Source organism: Lathamus discolor, chromosome 2, assembly GCF_037157495.1.
Source record: "Lathamus discolor isolate bLatDis1 chromosome 2, bLatDis1.hap1, whole genome shotgun sequence".
Taxonomy (NCBI): Eukaryota; Metazoa; Chordata; class Aves; order Psittaciformes; family Psittacidae; genus Lathamus; species Lathamus discolor.
Window position 1 is genome coordinate 3227942 of NC_088885.1, and position 21073 is coordinate 3249014.

Here is a 21073-nt window from a genome sequence, read left to right on the forward strand (position 1 = left end):
GATCATCCAGTTCCAACCCCCCTGCCATGGACAGGGACACCTCACACTAAACCATCCCACACAAGGCTTCATCCAACCTGGCCTTGAACACTGCCAGGGATGGAGCACTCACAACCTCCCTGGGCAACCCATTCCAGTGCCTCATCACCCTAACAGGAAAGAATTTCCTCCTTATATCCAATCTAAACTTCCCCTGTTTCAGTTTGAACCCGTTACCCCTTGTCCTGTCACTGCAGTCCCTGATGAAGAGTCCCTCCCCAGCATCCCTATAGGCCCCCTTCAGATACTGGAAGGCTGCTATGAGGTCCCCACATGTCTGTGCTCTGTCATGTAGATAGCAGTCTTGGAATTGCAGTGAAGCACTAAATAGCTATCTTAATGCTACAGAGAGAGCAGCTCCCACTCCAGTTCTCTCCATTCAATCCCAGTGATTGTAAACAACTGTTTCTTTGTTTTCCCACAGACCTTATTTCGAACTCAAGGCGAAGTACTATGTCCAGCTAGAGGTATGTGTGTAATTCAGATCCAGCTGAAGCTTTACTGCCGACGGTAAATACTGAGGTTACGTCCAAAGTGCTCTGACGACTGTGCTGCGTTTCTGCACAAACCCAGTTCAGTTCAGAATGTCTCGAGGAATTCGCTAAGCATGTTTTAAAGATGAAAGACTTTGTTTCCTCGTGTGATAAGTGTTTGACCCCTGCTGCTTACTGCCAGAGCTGAACAGCCTGGGGATTGTCTTGGGCTTTGGGACCAAGTCCTGGGATTGGTTTGGTCTTTGGTGGTTCCTCCCCAGTGTTTTATGCATCTGGCTGTTTGACTGTGCTTGGGATGCTCTTTCCTGTCACTGCTTGGGTCAGTTCATGAGAATCACTCTCTATTTGAGTGACTTATGCTGCATGTGCTCCCCCAAAACGGGGAGCCCGGCTCCTCTGAGTTGCAGTGTAGTGGCTGGTGCTGTAGGTGTGTGGGGTGTGCACAGGGTCTGAGAGGAACACGATGCCTTGCGCTGTTGGCCATGGGTGCAAGAAGGCTCAGTCAGAGCCTAGCTGAAGATTCCCATTCCTTCCATGGGATGCAAGGTATGCCCCACACAGGTCTTGTGAGCCCTTCCCTGGTCTGAGATGCAGCAGCTCTCTCCATAAGCCTCAGAGACTCTGGTGCACACCTCTTCCTTGCCATGATTTAGGCTTGGGCTGCCCCCTGCTCCTCCATCTTGCTTGCCTGCATAGCCGTGGTCAGAGCTGAATCTTGCCCATGCTGGGCTGGGCACCAGCCCAATAATCCCTTCTGGCAAGAGGCATCTTCTACGAAGTGCCCTTTTCCCCATGGGCAAAGGCGTGCTGCTGTTTGGGGGCCTCCTGCTTTTCTGGGACAGCTGCTCCGTGCCCTCCTGAAGAGGGGTGGTTGTGTAAAATACAATGCAAAAGGCAGCACAAACTGCCTTTAATGTACAGTATAAAACAGATACATAAGCAGTGTTTTACTTTTGGGAGACGGGGTGTACAACACCTTGGCCCTTACTGTAGAATGGAGTTTGCACCTGAAGATGTGGAAACGGCTGTATTCCAGCCGTCAGGGTTTGAGGCTTGCTGCTTTCTAGTCCTCAGTAACCAAGAAGGGGTGGGTTTGGTGCTCAGAGGAGGGTGAACCTGAGCCCCTTCAGGGACGACCCACAGCCGTGCTGTGCCCTGAGGGTTGTGCAATAAGCAGCAGCATACTGTTGTAAGCCGCATGTTAGCGGGGGACCCTGCTCCTTGCTCAGCCAGGGCTGTCACCACACATCAGAGGCAGTCCCAGCCCCTGGATCCCGTGGTGTGCCTTGCTGTGCTGTCTCCTTCACAAGGACCACTACTCGAGCTGGGGTGCTTGTGAGTTATGAACTCTCCATCACTTGGATACCAACCCTGGTTTATGCTAGCTTGCCTGAGCAGAGCCGTGTTCCATGGATACATAACCAAGAACTGCATGTGTGTCATTTGTAATGAAAGCACCTCTAATACCTGTCCTCCTTGTTAGCAACTGAAGAAAACAGTGGATGATCTGCAGGCAAAACTGGCCCTGGCGAAGGGAGAGTATAAAACTGCCTTGAAAAACCTGGAGATGATCTCGGATGAGATTCACGAGAGGAGACGCTCCACTGCCATGGGGCCCCGAGGATGTGGCGTGGGTGCTGAAGGGAGCAATACCTCTGTGGAAGACCTGTCGGCAAGTAAACCGGAGCCAGACACCATCTCCGGTGAGTACAGAGCGCTCCTGTGCCTGGAAATATCCCGTCAGCATCATAAAATAAACCACTGAGGATATGAGCAAATGATGGCTCTGTGTATTCTGCAGTTTGACATTTGCTGGCTGTTGTGACTGTGTTGCAGTTGATTGTGTTCTTTAATAGCCAGTTTTCAAAGGGAAATGATAGGAGTTGAAGTGCATCAGCTGCTCCCTTAGCATCACTGCTGGGTTTTGTACAGTGCTGTTGTGAAAGGACAAAATCGATGTGCTTCAAAGCATCCTTTAAACCTTTAAGCCTGTGCTGCTGCTGCTGCTGCTGTTGGTGACTTGCCCGGAGCAGTCACAGGAGGTGGCAGATCATTCAGCCAGGCTGTCGAGGCAGCAGACTGGTTGGAAACGGACCTCGTGGATCAAGCGCTTGTCTTGCAGTGTCGGGCCTGTGGCAGGGGGACTGAAGTTGTGGCTACAGTAGTGCAGAGAGGCGTGATGCTCACCCAGGAGGGGTGTAAGGATAAGCTCCTTCGCACCGCAGGATCTTTGGGCAGTATGTGATTTCGGCAGAACGTGTGTGCTGCGAACAGGGAAGAAGCAGCAGTATGCTAGTGCAGTGTACTGAGAGGCTCTGTAGGGGAGACTTTTCTCTTGGGTAACAGCAGCAATCGCTGAATGAGCTCCAGTCCTAGGTAACTGTCATGGTTTAAACCCAGCTGGTAGCTCAGTACCACGCAGCCACTCGCTCTGCAGGGAAAAGGAGGTCAGGATTGCAGGAATTTGTAACTACACAGGCTGAATGTGCAGTTCCCTCGTAGACACTGGTGCATTCAGTGCTGAGGCCCTGTAGGTCTGTGGTACAGCCCATCTGCGCCATGGTTGCTGGGAGGCAGCCCTGGGCTGGCCTCCTTCCTTTGCAGCGGCAGGAGCTTTCGTACAATGTACAATGGAGCTCGCTCGGTGCTGCGCAGCTGGGACCAGGGTTGCCACAGCAAGCAGTGCAGTGTCTGGGCCAGCTGATGCAGTGAGGCTTTGGTATGGCTGCATTATCTCCTGCCACCCTGAAGTCCTACAGCTGAGCCTTTCCGAGTCAGACAGGGGTTGCCTCTTTGGAGACCCACAAGCCCCCCCAGGAGCCGTGGGCATAACTGAGTTGAGGGTTTTCTTGTGCTGAAAGGTGCTCAGGGGCGCGGGCTCATTCCTATCTTTGAATTGCACAGCTTGGCAGAGGTGGAAGGACTCCAGGTCTAGTGCCAGCACAGGCACTAGACTGAGAGGGCAGGGCTAGCAGCCTGCCACGGTACCCAAAACAGCCTCAACAGGTTAAGCCCTCATGCGTTGTAACGTGCGTATGGGCTTCCACCAGGGCCTTTTCATATTTTGATTTCTGTCTGCTGGAGCTGAATAAATAAACCACCTTAGCAGCAGCAAGAAGGTCTTGGCCCTAGCAGGTGCTCCTGGGTGTTATGGTACAGTTAGATGGTGACAAGTAAGCTACAGTTTAAGTTGTGCTGCTTGTAGACTGGCTCATGTCAGTGCTTGTTGCCAAGTAGAGGACTCCTGTAACCTGCTGACACATCTGTTGGCACCCTCTGTGTCTGAGGTGCCCGTGAGCCCAGGCATGGCACAAGAATGAGTCTGGAAGCTCTCCTTTGAGCCGTTCTGTTAACGCTGCTGTTTCGCTCCTGCTGCTCTTTGCAGGTGGTTCTGAGCCTAACAATGGCAGGACTCATAGGGAGGTGTAGCTGCACATAACCTCAGGTCACTGTAAATGCCTTGCTGTTCATGGGACTTCTTCAGACCAGTGTGATTCCAGCACATGCGTTTGATGTGGAGAGACTGATGCATGCAAAACCCCCTTCGGATCTCAGTGGGAATATTGAGTGCAGTCTCTGGTTCATAGGTCCCCATCCCTCAATGAGCCAAGTTTGAAAATGTCCAATTTTAGCAAAATCAACAGCGCTGTGTTGGACAAAATAGAACCTCCCTTAATGGATTCCTCCTCCTGTTTCTAACAAAGACCCTGCAGCTTACTTTAGCCAGACAGTTTGGGGTTGGTTTGCTTTAATTAGAATTCATATCTGAGCAAAGAGGAGCAGGGAAAATGGTATCTGTGGGTGGGGCTGTTTTTAATGCAGTGTTGCTTGGTGATTCTCATCCAAAAAGAGATCTTGGGAGTTCATGCTGCATTTTAACTGCAGAAGTGGGAAGGTAAAATGGAAGCAATCTGCCCCTGGGGCTACACCTTCTGAATCTGAGCCTTAAGGAAGCAGGGGTCTGTGCTGGGATCAAGGTGGTCCTGGGTGAGGTGGGCACACGGGACCTGTCCCTGGCCTAAGTTGCGTACTGAAGACCAGAAGTGAACAAGGCCAGCTGGGCTCTGGGCAGCAAGGGCAGCAACAGTCCAAGAGCATCTTGGCATGAGGAGCAGTAGGTAGCGTAGAGCTGGTTTGGCATGGCATGGCACGGCATGCTGGCGGGTGTGCTGTTCCCTGAAGCACAGTCAGGCCTTTGTGATCTGCGTGTAAAACATCATGTTGCAGCTTTGCAAAGGGGACAGTGTGCGAGAAGAGGCAGCCAGGGGGTTAGCAGTGCACGCATGTACAGAGGATGCGAACCTGGGAAGCTGCCTTTGCTGGGGAAAGCGCAGGAAGGAGGTAGGTTTGCTCACTGGAATATTCTTTGAACATTGCAGTGGCTTCGGAAGTGTTTGAGGATGACAATGGCAGCAGCTTCGTATCTGAAGAAGATTCAGAAACTCAGTCCGTGTCCAGCTTCAGCTCTGGTCCTACAAGTCCCTGCGAGGTGCCCACTCAGTTTCCTCCTGCAATGCGACCTGGAAGCCTGGATCTGCCCAGCCCTGTATCCCTGTCCGAATTCGGGATGATCTTTCCTGTCCTTGGCCCCCGAAGTGAATGCAGTGGAGCATCTTCCCCCGAGTGTGAAGCTGACAGAGGTACGCACAGCTGGATACGCTCTGGGCCAATGCTTTTCAGCTTTATGAGGGGAGCAGGAAAGCCTTCTCAGCTCCCCTAGGCATATTGCCAGCTCCCTGAGCTCTGACCAGCTGGCTGCTTCCTTGGGGAAGGCAGGTCCTGAAAGCCCTGCATCCCCCAGTTAACAGTGGCATCTGAAGTGTAATGATGCTTCTCTTGGCTGGGAAGCTTCCCCAGTTCTGTCTTGGTGGAGGGGTTTGAGGTATCTCACAGAGTAAGTCATCAATGAGATTATGTATGATGGGTCCTTTATTTTAAGGAAAATCTGAGTTTTGGGGTTTTTTTTTTTTCTCTCCTTTCTTTGCAGGGGATAGGGCAGAAGGGGCCGAGAACAAGACAAGCGACAGAGTGAACAAGAATAGGAGCAGCAACAGGAGCAGCTCCACTGAAGGGCTGGCTCTGGATAACCGAATGAAGCAGCTCTCCCTTCAGTGCATGAAAATCAAAGAGGGAATATGCTCAGGCAGAAAAGCTGCCCAGATTGGTTGAGTCCTCTCTGTGCCCCGTCCTGATGAATGGGAGTATAGATATTTATATATGAACTTCTAAGTGTTTGAAGAACATTGTGCCAATAATATATGCCAAATCTGAAGCGTTTACTCTGAGAATTTAAAACTGCACTAAGTCTAATTGATGTGGAGGGCTGAAGTTTTTTATTCAGTAAATCCTTTGTAGGCCGGATGCGTTACCAACTGTTTAAGCTGTACTCTTGTTTCACAGACTTTGTAACTTGTTTTGTAGCAGCCGGCTGAAGCAATAACTAGTAATGTTCCCGTGGAAACTCATGCCAGTAGCGGGTCTGAAATTCAAGCCAGACTTTTGCAGAGAGCAGTTTGGCTTCAGTTTTTGTAGAACGAAATGCTCTTTAGATATGGTGGATCTTTTAAGTGGTATATTCTTTAAATATCTGTATTTGTCTGTATTATGCTGAAACTGTTGAAATATTTTGTATACAGGAGAGCTGTTGCATGTGCAGGGTCTAAAAGCCTTCACTTTTCCCTTGGTGCTCACAGAAGGGATGAAGATGAGTCACGCCGATAAAAGCTGGTGCTGAGAGACAGGCAGGTGATGGTAACACTCAGCGGTGGTAGGCCCTTTCAGACCTTCTTCCCAAGTCTGGCTTGGACTCCAAGGGTGATTCCAGTGACCAAAAAGAGTTGGTTGGCTCCTTGCCCTTTCCCTCCCCTGAGAAGTGAAGTATTATTTTTCAGCACTTTAAGTGTTTTGGGGTTCTTCTTCCTCCAAAATGGGAGTTGTAGATGTTTTCAGAACAGTTTTGGTAAGGGATTCACCCTTGGAATATGCATGAAGACAAGGAATTGCCAGTGTGGATTGACAATGTGTTCTTAAGCTTCTCCGTAGGTTGTACCGTGTGGGGTTTTTTAACTGTTAAGGGACTTGGGATTTTAGTATGCCCTAGAGAAACTCTTCAATAAAACTAGAAAGGGGCAAGGGTGTGTTTTGCCAGCAGCTGTTAGGCAGTAGTAGTGTCTGGTAATTATGCTAATAAGTGGTAGTAAAAAATCCTAGGACTCTTCAGTTTTGGTAGCTAAGCATTTCTGAAAGCACCATTTTATCCGAACCATCCACTTCTATCATTAATTTGATGGGAATTTTAGTATTGCCCAAAGTATTTTCTATTCTGTGTTTTTGCAGTCCTGCTGTATTTCGTCCCTGCCACAGCTTGTGTATCTCAAAGTTAATGTAAGATTCTTCACACTACAGTAAACATTTTTGTTTTCCACATTCCGACTCTGTGCAAAGCCAAATCTATCTCATCTCAAGCACCAAGAACCGAATTTTCTCCTGCAGCAAGTTTAGTCTTTCAATATCCACTCCTGCTGCAGCCTGGTGTCACTCTGGTATTAGAATCCTTAGCAGTACATAGACAACACCTACCTCCTTGCAGCTTCCTGAATCCCTGCAAACCTGATGTGCTTTTTATTCTAAGCTGCACAAGACCACAGCTTTAGTCAAGGTTTTCCAAAATCCCGTAGTGTGCAGGAGAGAGGGAGACATTCCAATATGTAGCAAACACCTCTGTGCTTAGCACTGCTGCCCTTCCCTGTAAGGCCATGCTGAGCTGGAGGTACAGAACCCCTGTTCATAAAAATTAGATTCAACACATTACAGCTGTTAAGCTTTAATAGCTTTAATTACTTATACATTTACATCTTCTGAAGCCCCAAAGGCTGAATTCTTCCCTTGCTAGCATTTCCCAGCCCAGTCACCGCTTAGGAAAGAAGTCCGTGGTTCCAGTTCTGATCTGACTATTACCTGGGGAAAAGCTGGGACTGACAGTACTAAATACAAAACGCAAAGCCATACAGAAGTGGCACGTTGTATTACATACTTAAACTTTTGTAGTTATGCTGTTGTCTGTCGGAGCTCTTTGTGTGTTCTGAAGTGTGATACGATGGTAGCTGCCTTCAAGGGTATAAAAATAAGCCTCTGGTGTATCAAAGTACGTGTGATCACTTCAGCTGAAGTGAGAATGTATAAAGCAAAAGTTAACTTAGGAATTCTACTTCTTTGGTATTAATCAAAGAATGTAAATGTCCTGTTTGACCAAGTCACGAAGACCTCTACTGTAAGTACACAGACTTTAATTAGCTGTTGGTCAAACTTGGCATAGACTGTATGGTTAAGTGCTTAATCATTGTACAAAGTAGTTACATGAAACCTGCATGAGGAAACCAGGGCTGAATCTCAAACTCATGAGGCAGATGGGATAGAAGCTGTTGATACCCTTCACCCACGGTACTTCCTCTTACTCAGTCTTTGAGAACTGATAGATCAGAGTACCCAAGTACTAACCTGTGTCTTCCTAACAAAACAAACTGGGGAAGTGTGTCTGTGAAGCTGGCTCATCCTGAGCTCCAAGAGCAGCATTTAATCCAAAACTCTACAAACAAGGCTTTGCAGAGTCTGAGGAGAATGTCTGAGCTCGTGCAGAGGCTATCTGTCTCCAGCTACCACTCTGCACTGCTGACAGAGAATTGAAAGTCATTCCTTTGCAGTAGTCTTCCCTTGGTACTTAGTAAATCTAAATCCTCTTAAAGCCACTTAGAGTAACTGGCTTTCATTTTGTCCATCATATCCCTCATTGTGTTGCTGAGGCAGTAGTCACAACTGCCCAGCGTGTGATAAACAGCTTGGGAGAGCAGGATGCTTTTTGGTGTATTTTATGAGGCTTTGTATTTGAATGTTTAAAGGCCTGAACTGCAGGTTTACAGGCAAAAAAGGCTTGAGGGGCAAGAGGTGCCTGGCTGGGAACTGGGAAGTAACATGACCAGTGTACTTTTGATACAGGCTGAGCTGTTAGGCAGCTATGTAAATGCCTTGCTGTATAACACTTCCATGCTAATAACACTTCCATGCTAGCATCAGCATCTCACAGTCTCTGTCACATGGATCAAAAATGGTAAGGGGGTATCAAGAAAAGCTTAACCTAGATGCTGTGTTAAAAATCTAAGGATCAGTTCACTTTCCCATAATTTTTCCTGCTTTATTTGTGGAAATAATATATAATTATATATTTGACAAAAAAATATCAAAGCAAATCATAAGTGCTGACATGGACTTTTTCTTACCCTTTTTTCTTAGAGAAAAATTTTTATTATAAAAGTAATTTGCCACAAGCAGAATCTGTATACTAGAATTTATAAGAATATGTTGTATTTACTTTTCAGTATCCCACCTGAGTATTCTGTCCTGTATCTGAAGGGGAGAAACTTACACTGTTCATGTAGGTGCAATATCTGAGTAAGTCTTGCACTGTAATAGACACTGATACTAACCTTAAACCCTGTGTGCTTATGGGGATAAGCACAATCCAGTGTCTGTCCTGCATATGCAAGAAATGCCAGTGGATCCTGGTGGGGACAGGAGCCTTTGTCCTTAAGAAAGTGAGTACATTCCTTGCTTTTACTTTAGCACATCATGAAAACTGAGCCTTACACTCATCTGATCCAGCATAAGGTTCGGCACTAACTTGTGCTCAAGAGAGGAAAGAAAAACCCCTTCCTGCAGAGCAGACAGAAGAACGACAACAGATTTTACTGTAGACAAGTCTACCAGCCTGATCTCAAACAGCAAAGGATGTGCAAGAACACAGTAGTGAAAGCAAGCAGTTCTGGCAAAACCTTTTGTCTTGTCAAACACATTCTCAGTTGAGACTTCCTAACTACCTTCACAGGTGAGAAATACATGCTGGGCTCTTTTGCCACTCCGGTTTAACCTCAGCTAAAACCAGCACAAAGTTGTAGGGAAAACGAGATCGGAATTTATCTTGTCAGTATGAAGCCATCCTTGGTGTGTACTCCACAAGCCAAGGATGACCACATAGAACCTAATGTGGTTTATGCTCAGCTTGTGCCTCTGCTGTGCCCTCTGTTAACTTGCTCAATCAACAGAAACTTCCCTGCAAAAGAAGGTAAGTCAAGTCACACTGTGACAAACCTGTCACAAATTCCCTAGCCCAGATGGTCTCTGCAAGAACTCCAGTCAGAAGGGCAGTGTGTTTTCAAAGGCTTGTGTTTTCAGTGCCCTTGTCAAGATAGACACTTGTTAAACAGCTACCTTATGAAGGAAATGAAACAAAAGGATCTTGTATGTGCTGGAGAGGGCTAATAGCAGACTTCCAGGGGAATGATTTTAGCGCTCCTGTAGCATGTGTGCTCAGTTTCCCAGTGACCAAGTGCCACCTGTGCTATAAGATTTAAATGCTGCCTTTTTGCTTAGAAAACCACCAAACCAACCTGAATGGCAAAGAACATTCTTTTTCTTCCACGTTTACTTTTAAGAATAAAATCTTAAACCCATATATCTTGTAATTTTGGGAGAAGAGAATATCACTTTTTTCCCTTAACTCACTAGACTCTGAAGTGTGAAAAAATTGCAATAAATGGAGTCTGCCATTTGACTATAATCATTTAGCCTGTTGAGCAGTGCTTGCTCCAGTACCATAGCAGCAAATCCCACAGTTGTTTGCAACAGTTAAACTGGCAAACCAGCAATTCCATGCTTTTGGCTATAACTTAGAATGATTTTATTTTCTGTGTATGTGTAGTAAGAGTTATTCACCTGTTCTCAGACAGTGGGACAGATCAAAACCACATCCTGAAACAGGAATGTATAGATCTGTCTCCTCACTGCAGCTGTGATACCTTAAGAGGAGTAGTACTGTTAAAGTCTAAGAAAAAAGGACCCTCTTGTTGAGGCAGGAATGTGGTAGGGATAATGTTGTAAACTCCAGCAACTATGTTCTCCAATTCCAAGTAGCAAAATCCACACCTATGATAAAAGAAACTATGTGTTAGAACTAAAAATCTGAAGTATGCTTCAAACCTCTTAAGACTTCATGAAGTGAGCATTACCTGTAGTCACCACTGCTCTTTTTCTGAAAGCCATAGGAACCAGGTTCTCCTACTGTTGAGACTGTGATGAGTTCAAAACCAACGCTGTATTGCCTGCAAGCAACATGACAGACTGTTACTATAGTTATTTGGGTCATCAGGATCACCACAAAGAGGGCTGTTTATTAAAAATTAGACAACATGACTGGAAGACATCAAGAAGTATTGTTACATTTGTGACAGCAATGTTAAGACAAACTTGCCATGACCATGAAAGTAGAATTTGGAGGAAAACAGGACACATTTCAGGTTCAGAAGTAGAGTACAGGGAAAATGCCTGCTAGAAGTCTGCCTCCACATTTAAGAAGACTTCAACTAGTTAAACTTCTGGTCACCCAATCCCTTGCCACATGGTGCAGATCCTGGGATGTGATCTGATCACTGTCAGAGGAATCAATGTCAGTGACCTCAGCAGGATTCTTCATGTTGTACTCTAACTTGGGATAGTTTTGTCTACTACCTGTTAATGCACGTGACAGGTGCCACTGCCTCGTCATTCAAACTACCCAAATATGATCTGCAAATGCAGGATAAAATACATACAAAACCTGCTTAATTAGTGGAACTGTATAGCCACACACCTTGGCACTCTTATTTCATGACAAAAGCTTCCTCAAAGAGGGGAGGATGGACAGCGCTGCCATTTTGTGGAGGCACTGCACAGCTTTGCAAAAGATAAAACAGTTGACTGCCTGTCAGGAGAAGATACTATTTAGAAGCACTGTATACTGGTGGTTTGAAGTAGATCATTAATTTTGCCAAAGGAATTTGACAGGCCTAGGTCTACACTATAGGGCACCGACATCCAAAACTTCTGGCTTGCTAGTGGCAGAGTAAATGCACTTTCAGAACTGCAACTGATTGAGAGCCTGTAAAGCTTTAGTATCTCACTTGTTAGCTCTACTGCTAAAGGAATTACGATCATAATTAAAGAGGAAGAAAAAGTCTTTTGTACCTTCTTCCCTTCTGTGCAAGGCCTAGCTCTGCTCAGGCCCCAAAACTGAGGAGAAAGAAGGCTCCTGCTTTCCTTGTAGGTCAAGAACTTCCTCAGTAGCAAACTCGCAGGTTTAAAACACATTTAAAAGTACTGATGGTGAACTCAGAAACATAAGCAGTACAAAGGCTGAGCTACCTCCTATACCTTGTCTCAGGATTTTCAGGGATCTTCCTACCCTCCCCACAGAAGATACTGACAAAACTTTCTCTGTAGCATGTGATACTCTCACTGTGTTGATGCACACTTATTGTCTACTAACCTTGGTCCCCGTAGCTCAATTAGTAATGGTCCATTCTTGTCCAGCTGGAATTGATAAATGGGGTTATTTTTGTAGGTGTCTCTGAAATTTCCACATCCTCCAGCACTGTGACTTTTCCACTGTCCATTAACCTGAAAGAAGTCAAAAGTACAAAAAATACTTTATATGCTGAGGATTTATATTGCTTATTGACACACGCAAACAAGACTAGAGGCTCCTCTCGCTTTACAGGTCACTCACTTTAGTAATCTCTGCTAATTTTTAAAGTGTAAGTGAAAGCCTGTGTTAAGAATTCAGAAACTTACACTGCAGCAGTCCACCCACCTTGGTCAAAGCCTTACATCATAGAATCCCAGACTGGTTTGGGTTGGAAAGGACCTAAGATCATCCAGTTCCAGCCCCTGCCATGGACAGGGACACCTCACATTAGACCGTGTCACCCAAGGCTCTGTCCAACCTGGCCTTGAAAACTGTGCCAGGGATGGAGCATTCACAACTTCCCTGGGCAACCCATTCCAGTGCCTCAGCACCCTCACAGGGAAGAACTTCTTCTTTATATCTAACCTGAACTTCCCCTGTTGCCGTTTAAATCCATCACTCCTTGTCCTGTTGTTACAGTCCCTGATGAAGAGTCCCTCTCCAGATCCCTGGGAAATGTACTGTATTTTTTTCAATCTATATTTAATAAGTAATGAGTGACTCTTTCTGACTATGACAAACTGCATCTAACAAGAGACATACTCCCATCTACCCTGTGACAACTGGACTCTGCAGGCTATTTTGTTTGCTCACACACTCCTCTTGCACAAAACAAGAAACAACAGCACTACGGAAATCCAACGCTACTTGTGTTGTAACCTTTGCTTTTTAAATCATTGCCTCCAGCCCTGTCCATTCACCTCCATGCACTCTGATAACCGGCATTACAAGGACAGGATAGACAAAAGGACAGATTTCACAAGGACAAAGAAATACAAAAGGAAAAATGCTGCTCCAACTTTAAGAAATGGGCCATCTGTTTGCAAGTTCCTCCTGCTAGTCATTAAACTGAAAGGTTAGACTTGCAAGACATGCCAGGCATTCACACAAAGTTATAGCCAAGATCTGTTTCTTCTGTTACCTCCCTCCCCTTTCAGTCAGACAAGGAGCAACATTTCTTTTTAACTCTTGTGATTTAATTCCTTTACTCTGTGTCCAAAAGCCTCAAACATGGCAAGTTTGGAAGCAAGGGGAATTTCTTCCCTCCCCAGGCTACTACCCAGGAACCTAAACCTGCTGCCTGCTGTAGCTTTCCAGGCCTTTTCCACCTCCGCTGCGCTCAGGTCTAGGAATCCCCTTGGTTAGCTCCAGAGGCAACCACTCAACTTCAGTATAAGACATCTAACAGAACTTGCTGTTACTGGTAAACTGCAAGTTAGTTATCTGCAAGTTAAGTGTGATGACTGCTAAGCAAAGACCAAATAAGCATTAAGCACAGCCAATTAACTTTTGTATTTAGTCATAAAGGCAGAGCTGGCCCTGGATAAGTTGAACATGCCTTTGATTTGAATACTAGACACACATCTTCAAATAATTAACAGGAGGTTTCCACATACTTTATGCTCTTTTGAAACATACTACAGCATAAAGCAGATGTCCTGCCTCAAACAGGCTGGTCACCTTCAATGAGGCTTTGACTTCCTGAGTATTCCACCAAACTAGGCCCAGTTCTTAAGAGCTAAAAGGACAACAGTTTCTGGATGAACTAAGCAAATCGTCTTGTCTTCCTTCCAGGAATCTCTCTAGCCCCTGAGTGTTCTCCGAAACAGGCACACTTCAAGGGGTTGTTCCGTAAATAACAACTGGTATGAAACGCTGTCTGAACTCAAGAGCCTGGCTGCAAGTTGACATGATCCCTCTGACCACACAAAGTAATGCGATCCTCTGCTTCAGGCCATGAGTCTCCTAGAAAACGGACTGTTCCACCATGGCTCAAACTAGCCTCATTTCCCTCTTCCCACAGAAATCACTGTTTGGACAGAAAACTTCTGCCTCTAGTAGGATTCCCCAGCACAGGAGGTACAGAGCTTACAGTTAACAGCTGCTGCCTTATTCTTTCTTGAGGGTGAAACTGCTAATACATGAAAATACATGCAAGTTACTTTATCCTGTGAGCTCTTGGCTATATTTATACTTCAGCTGAAGGTATAACTACAGCTCATGTTGACAGCTGAAATACAAACAGCAGCTGCCCCCAAAACTGCCTGGGCTTCTGACTAGTTTTTTTGCTCTTGCTTTGCCTCTGTACTCTCAGGGAGCATTTCTACATGAAACTTGCCACCAGTATATTGCCTTGATCCCATCTGGCACCATGAGTGCTTAGCCCAGTGGTTACAGACCTTTGAGACATTTTTGCAGAACTGAGGAACAGTAATATGTTCTGATATTGCCACCCTAAGTCCATTTGTCACAGGCTTGCTACTGCTGCCTTTGATTTGCCAGTGCTGGTTTTGTCCCACCATGCCAAGAGTTCTTCCAAGAAAATCACGCAATTCTTTCAAGGGAAGATGAGCAACACTTCTACAGTGGTTTTACTCCGCAGTAGTACTAGCACTATCAACCTGATCTCTGCAGAGTAACTGTGTGTTAGGGTACAGATTGTTATTCTAAAGGTCAGTCTATTCTAAAGGCTTTACAGTGCTTCTGCAATGGTGCAGCCGCAAGAACACACTCTGCACTGAAGGTAGAATTTACATACTACATGCCAGTGGAAGTTAAGCCTCCATCCATCCAAGTGGTGTGAAAGTGAGCCGGCCCAAGGACATTTCTGTTGGTATGAATTATGCTAACAGAACAGCTAACTGGCAAATCGTATGCAACTTAAATAGAGGGTTGGCCTTGTGCTAATGATGCTTAGATTAAGGTCTCATTAAGAAGTGTCATTTGTCAGAAGATGGCCTAAGCTAGCATTTTTGGGCAGTAGTACAAAAATATATTTAAAAACCTTGCACATCTCAAATATGGAAAAGCCAAACCAGAATTATTATCCAGTGCCCCATAGAAGAAGATATTTCTTTACCCGTTTGGAAATGGTGTAAGGTGTAGGAATCTTGGAAAAGGTGAACTTGCACATGGAATACACCTGTGTTGTAAAAGAAGCAGCTGGTTACGTATTCATACAAAATCTAGCACTTCTCATTCAAAGTCATGACAGGTTAAAATAGAAGAGCAGAATTACCTACTCATCATTTTTAGATACTTGTTCACTACATGCCTGTATTACTCATCAGACAAGTCAGTCTGAAATTCAAAATCCAGAGTAGTCTGGGACTAACAAGACTTAGGTATACTTAAAGATCCGCATTTTACTTTTTTCAGTGACAAAACCAGACATCAAGCATTGACTATCACATGACTCAGGAGATACAGAAAGACCCAAATACTGAGTCCAAGAATTTAGAAGTTAAAAAACTTTAAATGTTAATTGGGATACAAAATAGCCTTATTTTGGATATAGAGAGAGACAATACATGTTTTATTCTAGGAAACAGAAGTATTTTCCAGCTTTTTTAGTTACTTAAGTTTCATTACTCAAAATATACACACTATGTTGTCTTAACTATGAACAAAGAACATTATCAAACACTTCATCCAATGGTTCTGCTCCATCACTCATAGCCTTCCTCCCCAAAATAACACTATCAATCCAGAAGTGCACTTTTTTATCAAACTTACAAATAAAGGATATTTTACAGTCTAGTTGTTTATATTCCTTACGAAACCAACAGTACATACCCTGATGGTGTAATGGATAGTGTTTTGTTTCTCATACTGGGACACCACTAAGGTAAACGTATAGGGCCCCGGAGTGGTCATCTTTATCTTGGTCAGATAATGAGGACTGTTGATCCGAATACCATCAATATATGGAGGAGGAGAAGCTGGAAAGAGAAAGATGAACACTTTTCTCTGATCAAAAAATCCCCTAGCTTGGTAAACTTCTCAGCCATTTTGTATCAATGAATTTTGCCAGGAAAGTCAGATTATTGGTATTAAGGTTAGACTGTAAGCAGACCTGAGTGCTCTCAAAAGAACAGAGCCTCAAGATTTGCTCATAAAAAGGACAGGTAAGAGCAATTATCACTGGTACCTTCAACCTTATCAAGAGGTGCATAACACATGATGGGACCCAAATTCTACACTTGAAAGTACAGCTTAAATCCCACGACCTTCAAGAACTGCTTATCCATCTCCCACCAATGTCACTACTCAAAGAAGACCTACTACAGTGATGCTGATATTTCATCTTTGATCACTCTTTAAAACCTTCTCTGAGGAGTTTGCTCCTTCTCCATTGGTTGGAGATTTCACATGTTAATTGCTTTAACTAAGTCACACACACTTTCTCTCTCTCTCCCCAAATCCTTGTGATCATTATACAGATGTAGTTGATTAGCAGTACCAATGCACATGCGCTACTTACGATAAACATCCTAAATATTTTACAGTTAGACAATGTAAGTTGTTATTTAGCCTCTAGCTGGTTCTTTCCAGACTATTTTTCATTTCAGGGAAGCAGGAACACGTCCAGCAACTACTTCAATAGGCCCAGGATCACATCCTTTTATTTTTTCCACTAAGCAAGACGGAAGACGGGAAAGGATTACTATAAAACAATAAGCAGCTTAGGAAAGGCAAATCTTCGCCTCACTGCTAAAGGATCAACCTGCTTTGTTCCCATCTCATTTTAACAGATGGTAAAAATAATACTGCAGCTTGACCAATTGATTTCCATGGAAAAAAAAAAAAAATTAAAAGTTTGAGCTTGTGAGATTAGAAGTTTATAAAAGAGTTTGGGTAGCGAGACAAAACATATGAAACATCCAGTTCTTGCTAGTGGTCCTGGTGGAAGACTGTCTCAAACACTACTGAACAACTTCTTCCGCTATGCAAGTGTGTTTGGTTGCCCACTTAATGTTTTCAGCAAGACACACTGTAAAATAAGCACTGCCACAAGTACTAGTAACACCAGAAGCAAGTCTTCGGCTATATGGAGAAGCAGAAGCTTTAACAAGATCAGCTCTTGCAAAAATAGATGATGATTTGCTCAGGTCTCAATAGATGTTTTCTGCAGAAAGAGAGCCTGGATTCTAGTGCAACTGGTCAGCAGAATACACTGAGTAAGATCAGAGATGAATAATGCAACCCTTACCAACCATTCCAATAGGAACCCCCCCACACACACACACCACAAATTCCACTCTTTGGTGAAAACAGCTTTAAAAGCTACTCTCACATTACCTGTTGCATATGAACAGCTACCTGAATGCAACTCTGGTTCTAAAGCAGATCCCTGTATGTAAAAGCAACAGGCCAAATCCTACCTGTCTTTGGATGCACCTTCACTGAAGAAATGCAAGGAATATCTTTTACACAGATCTCTAACTTGATGGAAATAATACATAAACCCCCCCAACATTATTAGCTCTACCTTAAAGCTGCAATCTATCCATTCAACCCAGGAATTACCTTTACTTCCTATGTTTCATATCTCCTATCTCAAAATAAAACACAAACAGCTTTTTCACAGCTACAAAGCTCCAAAACCCAAGATCCTTTTTCTCAGAGTGAGTAGAATCTGATGTAGAATGACCAAGCATAATACTCTCATAAAATTTGGACATCTACATATTTTTCTTAAGCATTCCAGACCTGATAGTCTGACATACGTTGAAGTGTTCAGCTTTACCTCATGAGCCTGCCTAGAATCTTTACTAAGCCAAGTTCACATAACAATTAACCTTGATTGTTTACATTTAATGGAAGCCATAATCCTTCAAATAAGTCAGACATGGGGGAAATAATTATGCTATCAGATAAACAGAAGCACATCACCTGTTCCCTCTAAGCATTAACTACTGACACTTCCAACATGTACAGCTTGGTTTATCCCTCCAGTGTAGACTGTTGAAGGTGCTCACACTGACTTAAACAACTGTGTAAGAAGACTGACCTCCTAGAGTAAGGCTTCTAGTTCTAAAGCAAAAAGTGCCTTTTCTCTCCACAAAATCCTTTACAATTCTTCATTTCCTTCTAACAATCTTCTTGGCAATTAAGGTACACTAACCTGGATAGTAAACTTTTTTGCCATCAGTCTTGTATACAACCATTGTAATGAATTCCCGATTGTGTGCAAAGTCATCCTGTAAAAAACCACAAATCAAGTAGATTTGTACACTTCTGTGGAACATAAGTAATGCTTCTTCAGAATCAAGTACACATTCTATCATCCCCGTTGATCACCACATGGTATGACCCGATATTAGTATTTACTGAGATACCCAATCCAATCTTATTTTAAAACACCTGAAGTAAATAAACCGCCACTGATTTCACTTATAACAGTTCAGGCCCCAGAATTCAAAGTTACTTCAGAACCTTTATAGTGGAATATAATCACTTAGCTCTATTTTTAATCTGGGTCTATTTCAACGATCTTGTTTGTAGGTGGATGCAGCTGCTAAATTTAAACTGTAGACATGTAGATAGACATAAATACCTGAACAAGAAACGTAAGCAGTGATATACTAATAACAGAAAGCTGTACAGAAAGGCTTACAGAAGATGCTGCAGAACTCACAATACTGGAAAAGAACCGAGCACCTTATCGGTGATGTGCCTGCTGAGCAGGACCCAGACGGCAGCTCCACCTTGTGGACACTGGACCTCTAGCTTGTACTGAGGGTTATTAGCCAGGCTGTAAGCATCCTTCACGGGACCTTGCTTGGCATCCCAAGTACTAGAAGTAATGCAGACACATGATTAGTTGAGTAAGACATTATCTGGTGCTTTAAAAATCAAATCATAGAATGGTCGAGGGGACCTTAAATATCATCTAGTTCCAACCCCCTGCAGGGATAACTTACACTAGACCAAGTTGTTCCAAGCTCCATCCAAACTGGCCTTCAGCACTGCCAGGGATCCTACATCTATTCAGAGCTATCAGTAACACAGTTAGTGAAGGCCAATATTCTACTGAACTCTATTGCAATGGCTGGACAACACAATCACATCAGAAGCATTACCTTACAACTTTGTTTTATAAATTACTTAGCAATGCAGGTGTGATGATCAAAAAAGCTAAATACAAACAGCTTGGCTGCTCCGTACGGTGACTGCAACCACACAAAGCATAGACAAAGCCAAACCATTCAGAAGCCTGAGCTACCTGACTATAGTCATGATTGCATACACTGATATTAAATGAAAGACACCTGTGCTTTTGTAACTATAGAAATCCATATATAAGCTATGGTTACTTTCAAAACCTTGCCAAATTTTATCCCTCCAGTTTTTTATTGAGGTAATTTTTAGTGTAAAATTCCATCTGTTTCCTCTTTGGAAGGGTACCTGCATGAAGTGCTACAGATCTTTGAGGTACCCTATTGCAAAATCTGCCTCAGGAACTGTCCGGACAAGGAAAAACAGTGTGAAAAAAGAGAAAGTGCTGATGACTGAAAGCAAAGTGTGGCGTGCTGGGATCAGAAGTGGATAAAGCCACTTAAGTCAAACTGCCCCCCCCCACACCCCTTTAAAACTGAACAGCAGGCATAGAAGTCTGCATTATAAACTAAGCTCCAAATTAGCACCATCATTACTCTGCTTTTTATGGTACCTGCCACTGTGCCACATTTCCTTACACAGAGGTATGACAATCATAGTATAAGGAAAGACTAGTAGATGTGCTCTGAGATTAGCAAACATGTTATCTAACTTGCTACATCACCATAGTGTATTTTAGAATTAATTTGAACACAAAGACGGAAGAAGCCTTTGCAGATAAGCTCAGTAGTTACACGATGAATGAAGGAGCCTGTGTAGAGCTAACATATGCAGAAACAGTGAGAAAGCAGCAGCAAAGTGCAGTATGAGTAGCAAAATAGAGAAACCTTTGCTTTCTGAAACTGAGGCACACACATCTTCAAACTGGGGGACAAAAAGACCGAGTATGATAGATACTAGGTCGGAGACAAGTATCATGTTCAGGAAAAACAAAACTCAGCAGGCAAGGAAGATTACTTATGATAACTGCAACTGGGGAAAACCAGAATTAAACTCCTGACATCAGTGAACACACTCTGTAAAGACAACAAGCACTGCACAACCAACTTACAACTGGCCAAGAAAATGAATTCCAGATAAAAACTAGGTCACTCAAGCACTGTCTGGCCACTTGCTGAAAGAGAGACTGCACAAAAATGTGATTTCTATCCCCATAGAGAGAGGTGGGACTGAGGTCAGAATCTGGTTGTACAGCCTTAAGTCCACAGCAACATCACAAAGGTCACTGGAGTTTCAATGGTGTTACAGAAGTAGTCAAAAACAAAGCCTGGGCTCAGAGTTTAAAAGCATAAAGTCAGGCTCAAGAGAGCATGGTTGGAGTTCACCTCTTCAGCTGTAACTAGGAAGAATGGAAGGAAGGAAACATCACATCAGAACATTTAGTGAAATACCGACACAAAAGTTTTCTCTATTTGACCAACCTGTGAATACATGTAGATTCCTTAAAAAGACTTGGGTTCCAACTCAAATAAATAACATCATAGTGCTGACACAGGTCCTCCCAGGCAATCCAGAAAATGCCTACAAAGGACATGCTGTTATTGTTTCCTTACTAGACACCTTGATTTTACTTGCTTTTTTGCAGGCAAATAAATACAGTTTATACAAGGTTTTACAGAAGTGGTTTGTATGTTTCTAAACTTAAACTTACCCCCAAAACAAACACGTTAAACCAAGTTAGTTTCAAAAAGCCAGTGTCCTGACTTTTTGAAGCTGTCAAGACACTTTTCATTCTCAAACACTAAGCATAAGTAATAAGAGGATCTGTTGGACTGAAAGAGACGTCCCTAGATGATTCCAACCTTCCCTCCCCGTTTTCTAGGTTTCTAATAGAATTTAAAAAACCTAACAAGATTTTAAAAATCATTACATAGCCTAAAAGGTTCCCCCAATTCAACAATTTACTTCAATAGTCATCCAACACAATCAAGTATTCAATCAACGTGCGAGTATGTTTGAATGTACTTCTATGATGCTTCATCCAACACCTACATGAGTTGCTCTGGCAGCCTGAATCTGCTTTATCTTTACAACATTCTCATGTGTTTAATCTAATTCTCCATAGCACCTCTAATTGCAACTCCAA

At 43.7% G+C, this 21073-nt stretch overlaps 2 protein-coding genes across 6 annotated transcripts in view; one reads left to right on the forward strand and one right to left on the reverse strand.

The window, feature by feature from the left end:
• SH3BP5 (SH3 domain binding protein 5) overlaps positions 1–6962 on the forward strand; it is a 49105-nt gene extending 42143 nt beyond the window's left edge. For both annotated transcript variants that reach the window (XM_065665476.1, XM_065665477.1), the window contains 4 exons: positions 464–506; positions 2017–2236; positions 4913–5173; positions 5521–6962. In XM_065665476.1, coding sequence (XP_065521548.1) covers positions 464–506; positions 2017–2236; positions 4913–5173; positions 5521–5702 — 706 coding nt within the window. In that variant the 3' untranslated portion in view covers positions 5703–6962. The remainder of the gene's footprint in view (positions 1–463; positions 507–2016; positions 2237–4912; positions 5174–5520) is intronic.
• Positions 6963–7340: 378 nt separating this feature from the next.
• CAPN7 (calpain 7) overlaps positions 7341–21073 on the reverse strand; it is a 29874-nt gene continuing 16141 nt past the window's right edge. For 2 of the 4 annotated variants that reach the window (XM_065665473.1, XM_065665474.1), the window contains 8 exons: positions 20409–20508; positions 18529–18664; positions 17993–18068; positions 15661–15806; positions 14945–15007; positions 11887–12017; positions 10592–10684; positions 7341–10508 (listed from right to left, as the gene is read on the reverse strand). In XM_065665473.1, coding sequence (XP_065521545.1) covers positions 10364–10508; positions 10592–10684; positions 11887–12017; positions 14945–15007; positions 15661–15806; positions 17993–18068; positions 18529–18664; positions 20409–20508 — 890 coding nt within the window. In that variant the 3' untranslated portion in view covers positions 7341–10363. The remainder of the gene's footprint in view (positions 10509–10591; positions 10685–11886; positions 12018–14944; positions 15008–15660; positions 15807–17992; positions 18069–18528; positions 18665–20408; positions 20509–21073) is intronic. The other 2 variants (XR_010609752.1, XM_065665475.1) reach the window with 2 other exon arrangements.